Consider the following 9,151-nt stretch of genomic DNA (forward strand, 5'->3'; position numbering starts at 1 on the left):
GTCTCCTTTTAACCTCTCTTCTCACTCTTGTCCTCCTTTTCACCCAAGCCCTAAGTCAGCCTGATGCTCTGTGGTTACACATCCCACCCTTGGACAATGCCCACCATCAAGTATTCCTTGTTGTCACTTGTCATCCTCATCCTACACGCTTTCTATCACAGAAATGTGCTGGGACCCTTACGCATTTATGGCCTCCCCATGCTCCATGCCATTCTTCTCCTTGACATTGTATGTTTCTTTGAATGTTTACTTCGGAGAGGTCTTGGGGGTGATGGACTTCGATTCCATCACCCACACCACCGTTTTAACAAGAATCTCCTGACTGAAACTTACTGAAACGGAAGAGAAAGTCGTCTCACCAGAATCGAGGGATGTCAAGGCTGGAAGGTATCTTAGAAATCATCTAATCCAATTCTTGCTTCAGAAATGATTCAAGGAAGCAAGTGAAGTGACTTGGACTTGACCTATGCTAATCCTGTCTCCCCACCCTCAACACTGCCCTGCTGACATTTCTGTAGCCCCAACACCCCGCGCCCCCGCCAAACACACACACTGTGCCTTGGTGAGTGTTCACCAAGGAACGCTGCCTTTTGATAAGCCTCAGTAATCAGGAGCAGGTACAGCCTCTGCCCATAAATACACCTGCCCCGCTCCTGCCTGGGGTGATTCCCTCCAACTTCCGTCTGCTTCTTGCCAGCGGCCCCAGCATTATGCAGAGACTTGTGCTGCTGTTAGCCATTTCTCTTCTATTCTATCAAGATCTTCCAGGTAAAAAGAGACTCTCAGCTGGAAATGTATACAGTTGCTGGGGATGACAGGTGGAGAAGAAAAACATTTGATTTAGAAAATAAATCCTGAAGGATGGAATAACCTTATTCAATCCCAGCCCTTTTCTCTTTGTTTTCATTGGGTCCATTAGTAAAATGCAGTACGTGGCAGTCCTTGTATGCACCTTACAGCCACAAGGCTTACTAGCTCAAGGAGGAAAAAAGAAACGTAGGGATCAGGAGTCCTGGATGTCATTGGCCCCCTGGCCACACACGGTAACAATTCCTCATGGAGTCCTCAGCAATGAGGACTTACTAGCCATGCTTGTTCCATTGCAGGTCAGAGGTAATTATTCATTGTTGATTTTGTAGAATAAGATGCCTTCCCCCATCCTCTTCCTTCTGAACAGCTTTACTCTGCACAGAATGGATGCCTACTCATCCTCCTAAATTTTGCAACTTTTCATATGAAGTCAGATGATTAGGATTAAAGGGAATGCAGTGATTTTAGTAGGCAAGAATATAAATTACTGACAACACAAATAGCAGGTGCCTTTGAACTCTGCTAAGCAAATTTTAAAGTTAGACTAAGAGGTCAGAAATCTTCTGACTCCTACGTTATTCTATGTCCCTAGAAGCATATATTTCTTATCTATTTGGAATGGATATGAGAGAGCACATAATCTAATCTTACAAGCTGAGCAACATTCTTTTTTTTTTTTCTTTTGAGACAGAGTCTCAAAATGTTGCTCAGTTTCTTTTACAAGCTGAGCAATATTCTGTATAGTACAGTGAGAGAAAATAAGATTTTTAGAGTTGCTTAATAAGACTAGCAGTGCTGGGACGAAACCAATTGTTTTGACTCATAAAGGCCATCGGATCTTCTCTTCCAAGCTGCTCAGTCAATTTTGTGGGGCTTTGACAGACACTCAGCACCCATCTTTTTCCCCTTCCAGGCTGTGCCTCTGCTGTGATTCAGATGGGTTAATGATTTTTTTCAGAGGGTACCTGTTTAGGTTAACTCTTCCTTGTTCTTTCTTCCCGTGTCATTTCCCAAAGACACTTCTGTGAAATTCTGCTATGAGCATGTTCCAGGTCTGTCAAAATATGGTAGCAATTTATCAAAGAACAGGTTTTCTTCAACCTGTGATCCCAAGACAAAGAACATCTTGGGATGGAAAGCCTGGGTCAGAGATCCCTCCAGATCCCCAAGAATGCACCACAGAGCTGGCTGCCATTACCTGCACTTAACTGCTGAGGACTGGGTCAGACTGGTCTCTGTAGTCTAATTCTGAGAAAGACCCTTAGCAGGAAGAGGATTTGGGAGGGAAGTGGCAGAAGTGGGTGAGGTTGAATGACATGCGCTGCCCGCCTCCTCTCCTGCCACCCCTACTTTGGGTAAGTTTGGCTGTCACACACTGTCAACCCCTCAGATACCCACAAGGACTGGGGATGGGGGCTGTAAACCAAAAATAAAATTCTAACCCCACTTCCCAACCATCCAAATGGACTCCCTCCTCAGCCAGGGCTCTTAAAATTTTATCTGGTTAATTTAATCTGGTTAAATTTAATCTGGTTCAGGCCATGAAAGGAAGTGGGGGTCAGACATGCCTCATGATACTTTCCAGCATGAACATCAACACAGACTTTAAGTTTGATAAGAAACATTTTATAGCCTGTTCTCTCTGAAGCCTGCTAGCTAAAAGCTTCAACTGCATGATACAACTTTGGTCTCCACAACACAATCTCTTGTCGCAACCCAAACATTCCTGTCTATTGATCCCAGGTCTTTAGACAAACTCAATCGTCAACCAGAAAATGTTTAAATTTACCTATAGCCTGGAATGCCCCCTGCCACACCCTCCCACTGTACCGCTGCAGGCCCCCCTAACCACCCCCCACTTTGAATTCCCACCTTTCTGGACCAAACCAATGTAAATCAGCCAGGTGTAGTGGCTCATGCCTATAATCTCAGCATTTCGTGAGGCTGAGGTCTGCGGATCTCTTAAGGTCAGGAGTTCGAGACTGGCCTGGCCAACACAGTGAAACCCTGTCTCTACTAAAAATACAAAAATTAGCTGGGTATGGTGGCGCATGTCTGTAATTCCAGCTACTTGGGAGGCTGAGGCAGGAGAATCGCTTGAATCCGAGAGGTGGAGGTTGCGGTGAGCTGAGATCATGCCATTGCACTTTACCCTGGAAGACAGAGCGAGACTCTGTCTCAAAAAAAAAAAAAAAAATTAAATCTTACATGTATTGGTTGATGTATTATGTCTCCCTAAAATGTATAAAAGCAAGCAAACTATATCAAAACCACCTTGGGCACATGTCCTCAGGACCTCCTGAGGTTGTGTCACAGGTGTGCTCTCAACCTTGACAAAATAAACTTCTACATTAACTAAGATCTGAGACCTGTCTAGGAGTTTCTGGATCTATAGAGCAGAGAAGGAAAATTGCTTATGCAAGAAAGAAACTAGTGTAGTGTAGACTACCCTGGAATGTATTTATTGCTTAGGATGTATTTATTTTTCAGCCTCAGTGTATGGACTGTATTCTCCCTTTCGCATTCTGTTTACTCAGACTATAAGACACACCAACTGGGTTTTTGTTCCAGCTTTGACATATAAGTTGCTGTGTGACCTCAGTTTAGTCACTTTTCTTCTCTGAGCCTTAATTCCCATCTCTGAATAGATGGCCTGTGAGGGCTCGCTTGAAACTGACAGTCTAACATTTTAAAGGTTGTATTCTCTTCCTAGTCTATTCTTCTTCTCCCTTAATGCTAAGCTTTGTTTTCCCTGAGCAAGCATGTTGTCCTTCTTTTCCTCCTATAACTACAGGTTGTAAAGTGGCCTGCCACAGATAGGTCAGAAGGCACATATCTGCTGCCCAACCTCCACACTCGCTCAGCATGATACACATCGCAGCCCACCTCACTCCTTTCTTCATTGCCTTGTACTGTGACCACAAGGGCTTGCTTTTGAATGAAGGTTACAGCAAAACAGTCTTTCCTCGTCACCCACTGTGGGGCCATTCCAAATATAAACCCGTTCAATATCCTATCAAACACAAGAATTGGTCGAACTTCCTTTTAGTCCTCACCCACATCCTGGACAAAGAATCTTGACACCTAAGCATCAGAAACAGGAGGCTTCTCTTTACTGGAACGAGGGAAAGACATAAAACCCTGGTGTGAGGATTAGCAGCCCGTTTCAGTTCTCCTGCCCCGCTGCTTTGTGGAAAATGAACAGATGCAACAGGGGAGAAGGACTCAGGGCTCAAGTGAAATTAGGGCCCTCGGGCCCCGACTTCTACAAAGAGGTCCACTTGCAGTTCTGACTCTCCTCTCCCCAGGGTTCCTCTGACACCCTCCCCCAAGCCTGGCTCCTGCTGAGTTTGCTAGAGAACCTCATGCAAAGCCCTCTCCAGCGAGGCTCTCTCCGTCCACCTTACACTGTCCTCCCTACCATCAGCCTTGCTTCTGGCTTTTCCTGATATCTCTGTGAGATCCTATCAGTGTGGCATGTGAGATAATGAGCTTTACAAAGCTGCTTTTAGCCTCAGAGAGCACACCCTGAGACTGAGAAACTAAATCCATGTCTCCTGAAAACTGCTCTGGGCCAAGGGCCAAACAATCCGGATTCTGCTGCTTTCTAGTTTCCTCCACTCTACTTGCATCCACTCTAGTTTCCTCCTGTCTAGTCTATCCAATCATTCACTCACCAGGTCCTTACTGAAAACAGGCTATGTTCCCGGTACCAGTTACACAATGGTAAGCAACATAAATAAACATGGGACTCATTGTCGGGAGGTCGTAGTTCCATTGGGAATATCAAATAATAAAATATACATACATATACACATATCTATATCTATATTTAGGTATGTATGTATCTCTCTCTTTCCCTCTCTATATATGTATCTATCTCTCTCTATATATATAGATACATAGATATATAGCTACAACTTGTGATAAGTAATATAAAAGACTAACAAATACATAGGGAGAAAAATAGTTTTGGGGCATTTAAATACATGAAAAGACAGAGAAAGATATGCCCAATATTGGGATCTTAAGGTTGAGATATAAAAGTTCAAAGAATCCACGTATGGGAAGAAAAACCTTCCAGGCAGAGGGGACAGTGCACGTGAAGGTACTAGGATAGCAAAGAGTTAGCTCACACGGAACAGAAGGGAGGCTGGCGAGGGTATCATGGACAGAGTGAGGGCCACAGTGGAATAGCATGAGTTTGAAAAAGTGGCCCAAGATCAGATCATGATTGCTTTGGAGACCCAGTAAGAGGCTTGGTGAGATTTAATCAAAAAACAATAGTAAACTGTTGTAGGGATTTTGAAAATAGGTGTGGCATGGACTGATGTGTATTTTCAAATACATTGGGAATCAGAGGGTCAAGTCGATCGTGTAGAAAAGTGGAGGAGGATGGGGGTGCAGGAAAACCTCCACCACCATGCACTAACATTCTCTATCCCCCTCCGAAAACACCTTCTGCCAAAGCCTTGCCTTTTGGTGCCAGTGCGCAATTAATCACAGTGCCATATCCTGTTATCTAGTGAGAAGTGAATTTGAATTGGACAGAATATGTGGTTATGGGACTGCCCGCTGCCGGAACAAATGTCGAAGCCAAGAATACAAAATTGGAAGATGTCCCAACTCCTATGCATGCTGTTTGAGAAAATGGGATGAGAGCTTACTGAATCGTACAAAACCCTGAAACGCAGTAGTGCTGGTCCCTAGAGTCGCTGGAAGCAGGACCTCAGTGGCTTTCCTTCCTGTGGCCTTGCAGCAAGGGCATCCCCATTGCAACCACAGATTCAGTTATCAAACAAGGTTTGCTGAGCTTCCACTCAATGCAAAGCCAATATAGGAGATTGAAGAAGAATACAGCCTGGAAAGCCCCTCTGGTTGTGATAATGGAGAATAGTAATGGAGGTTAATCATGAGTTTCAACACTGCATAAGTTGAACCAAAAATATGTCTACCTAATCAGCTATAAACTGAAGAAAAACATCCTTTTTATTCTGATAATGCTGGTTTTCTTTTCTGATCAAAAGTTTTGCTCAGAAGTTGTATATGTCTTTTGTTAATTAAAATGGAAAGTAAATCGTTGTTAAGTGTGCCTTGTTTAGAATACACTGTATTTCAAAACATAGACCTCTGAGGAGAAAAACAAAAGAAGTGACGTGTGATGACAAGCTTGGAAACCCACTGGAACTTAAGGGATTCATCAAGTGGGTGTCTGTGGAGAGTCCCATGCAGCAGAGGGCAGCAGAGAGCAGCCCTGCGCTGAGCTGTGGATTCTTGATCCTGAAAACTGGTAAAGAAACGGGACTGATGAACATTTGGCCTGCCTGCCTTTCTTGTCCAAACCAAATTTTAAGGTAGTCAAAAGCTTCTCTCCTCAAAAGTAGTTCAGCTAACAAATGAAGAGTGTCACCATTTTGCAAACACATAGGGAGACAGGGATCTAGCCAAGGAATGTCAACAGCAATTAAAATAAGCCAGAAAGACAACCTGCTACCCTGGGCTTCCTAATAGAAGGACATACTGCCATGTATGAGCTGCTAGTCATGGTAAGCGGCATCATCCTCACCTTTTCAGGGTGGAAACTGAGGCTGGATTGTGCCCTTTCTGCCAAAACCGTGTAATGGTCCTTCGCATAGCCATCTCTCGGCCTCAACATGTGGTTAGTCTTATTTCATTCCTGAATAAGACCCTCTCCTAGATTATCTCAAATAAAAATAAATTATTTCAAAGATGCCCTTTTGAAAATACTTCAGAAGGTGCAACTCAGGGGGGAAACAACTCATTTTGTAAAATAGAACCCCAACACTATTATCACCCCGGGAAAAAAATCAACACTTGTTCCTTAATACAATTTAATAGTCAATCTGTATTCAAATGACCCTGAGCATGTCATAAGTGCCTTTTTAAGAATTGCTCTATTAGAATCTGGATCCGGGAAGGTCCACATACTGCCTCAGGTTGTTTACCTCCAAGGCCTCTTGCATAGATGGTGATGTGTGCTTCTATTCCATCTATAAAATATTGTGCTGAAAATTGAGTGTATATCTGGGCAAGCCCCTAGATCTCATCACTGCAATTACAGGAAAAGAAGAAACTACTGAACCACCACTAAGGATGCCACATTCCAAATGCAACATACAGAACACGCTATAAGACAATGTGACATTTATTTTATTCTTATATTGTTTTAGACCCTTTTCATTATTCTCATATTTCATATTTTATAAAATACTTCTAACACATAATCTCCTTTGATCCTCACCATAAACTCTTGAATTAGGCATGGTAAGTGTCATCATCCTCACCTTTTAGGCATTGTTACCACGGTTCAGAGGGACTAGTGTTTTCCTAACATTGGCCAGGATATTATGCAAGACCAGGCCTAGACACCACATCTCAAGTGCAATTCAGAGGCAGCACAGCATGACATGTGCAAATACACAAAGCCTGGAATCCCAGCTCTACTGCTCAGCAGGTCACCTTGGGAAGGTGACTTATCTGACTTGTACCTTGATTTCCCCTCCTGCCATATGGCCATTTTGCCCAACAACACTTACAAACACAGACCCAACTGCTGACCCTGTGCTAAAATTATTTTTTGCCTCCTTTTAGAATTTAATTTGATGCCTTGCCAAGAGAGGCCATCTTGCACTTCCCAGTGTAAATATAGAGCAAAGCAAGGGACTTCTACAGACTTTAATCAGCGCCACCAGCCGTGGTGGCCAGAGAGACAATAACAAGCAGAAAGCAAGGCTATCTCATTGTCATTGATGACTTGTATCGTGGTCTTCTCTGAAGAGCCCTGGGTTTGGCTTGCCGTCCTGGTGTCCTGTTGTTTTGCTTTCTAAAGAGGCTGGATTCTGAAACAGCGCCCCCTCCCACCCCCAAGTGTAATTCACATAGTCGTATTAATGAACTACTATCCTCAGCACTTAAGGACATCACAAAGTCACACTACTTTAATTTCAGGGCTTTACAGTGAAAGGACAAAGATAGATTGTTCTATTTTATTGTTTCCAGAATTGGCAGGAAATATTTAATAATTTGGACTTGATGCACCACAAACACAACCAGAAACCCAATAACATCGCTACTTATCTTCTATCTCCAAAGGATGGATACAGATCTGAAGTCTGTAGTTCACAATGAATGATCAGTAACCCTTTGAAATGTGCCTAATGAAAATCTACAGAAGAAAGGATTGTTTGGATATTTTTCACTTTATAATTTATGCATTTTTTATTATTTGAAGTTGAGAGAGAGACAGAGACTGACAGAGAAAATCTCTGGGTGAGCAAATCCACCAGCCAGGTCCTTATTAAAATATCCAAAAGTGCAGAACTTGAAATTTTCAACATTCAGTAGTTAAGATTTTCAACAGTGGCACATTCTCTTTCTTGCCTCCCAAGAGACATCCCATTAAATCCTGGGAAATATGACTATGAAAAGGGGAAACATATTGCAGCCAAGTTTGTGCTCAGAAGTTGCTATAGAATCAACCTTCTCTTGCATTACCACATGACCCAAAGAAAATTAGCCTGGAGGAGTCTCACAGATGAGTGAAGCAGAGATTCCTATGTAGATTTTCTTATTCCTGAATTTTAGATTGTGATACGTCCACAAGGACTGCTGGGACCACCTCAGTTTCATAGGCACAGAGGGCCCTGTGGGTAAAAGAAGGTGGGGTCCTGAGTCTTCCCAACATGACAAAGTCAAAGGCAGACACATGGTGAGTGGCAGAGCTGCCTTTGTGCCTGAATCCGAGAGAAAAAATTGTCAACCTCTGAGGACTGGGAAGGGGCTGAAATGCTTTCCAGTTGTGAGAAATTACACACAAAAAAATAAAAGCATCATGGAGAAAAGATACCATTCCAGTGAAAAACTACATTTCTTCTTATGTCTGTGACCACCATGAACTCCTGCTCTTCCCCAAACAAATTTGCTGCCTTTCCCTTTAACCTTGAGCACACCTTTGTTTATTTATGTGGACTCCATTCTGTTAATAGTGTCTGCAGTGCATAGCCTGCTCCAGATCGTTAGTCTTTAATTCACACATATAGACACATTGCTTTTTCACTCATCCCCCATTTCCTCCTCTTAAAATATTGGTTAGGTATCTCAGACAGTTTTCAGTTCTAAAATGTTACGATTGTTTTGTCAGAATTGGCAACCTCAGCCCGGTGGGGTGGCTCACGCCTGTAATCCCAGCACTTTGGGAGTCAGAGGCGGGAGGATCACTTGAAGTCATGAGTTCAAGACCAGCCTGGCCAACATGGTGAAACCCGGATCTCTACTAAAAATACAAAAATTAGCTGGGCGCGGTGGCAGGCACCTGTAGCCC

The 9,151-nt window shown here is 43.2% G+C and overlaps 1 protein-coding gene across 1 annotated transcript; it reads left to right on the forward strand.

Moving 5' to 3' along the window:
- The first annotated feature begins 661 nt into the window (after positions 1–661).
- On the forward strand, positions 662–5,803 carry LOC105499848 (beta-defensin 104A). Its single transcript, XM_011772659.2, has 2 exons — positions 662–768; positions 5,337–5,803. The coding sequence occupies exons 1-2, from the start codon at positions 711–713 to the stop codon at positions 5,495–5,497; spliced, it is 219 nt and encodes a 72-aa protein (XP_011770961.1). The 5' UTR covers positions 662–710; the 3' UTR covers positions 5,498–5,803.
- The last annotated feature ends 3,348 nt before the right edge of the window (positions 5,804–9,151 follow it).

The sequence above is a fragment of the Macaca nemestrina genome, chromosome 8 (assembly GCF_043159975.1).
Source record: "Macaca nemestrina isolate mMacNem1 chromosome 8, mMacNem.hap1, whole genome shotgun sequence".
Taxonomy (NCBI): Eukaryota; Metazoa; Chordata; class Mammalia; order Primates; family Cercopithecidae; genus Macaca; species Macaca nemestrina.

Excerpts from the sequence above, each read along its gene's own strand:
- LOC105499848 (XM_011772659.2), top strand. The coding sequence starts at position 711 with ATGCAGAGACTTGTGCTGCTGTTAGCCATTTCTCTTCTATTCTATCAA. Across the intron at positions 769-5,336 it reads ATTCTATCAAGATCTTCCAG|TGAGAAGTGAATTTGAATTG; the intron begins GTAAAAAGAGAC and ends CCTGTTATCTAG.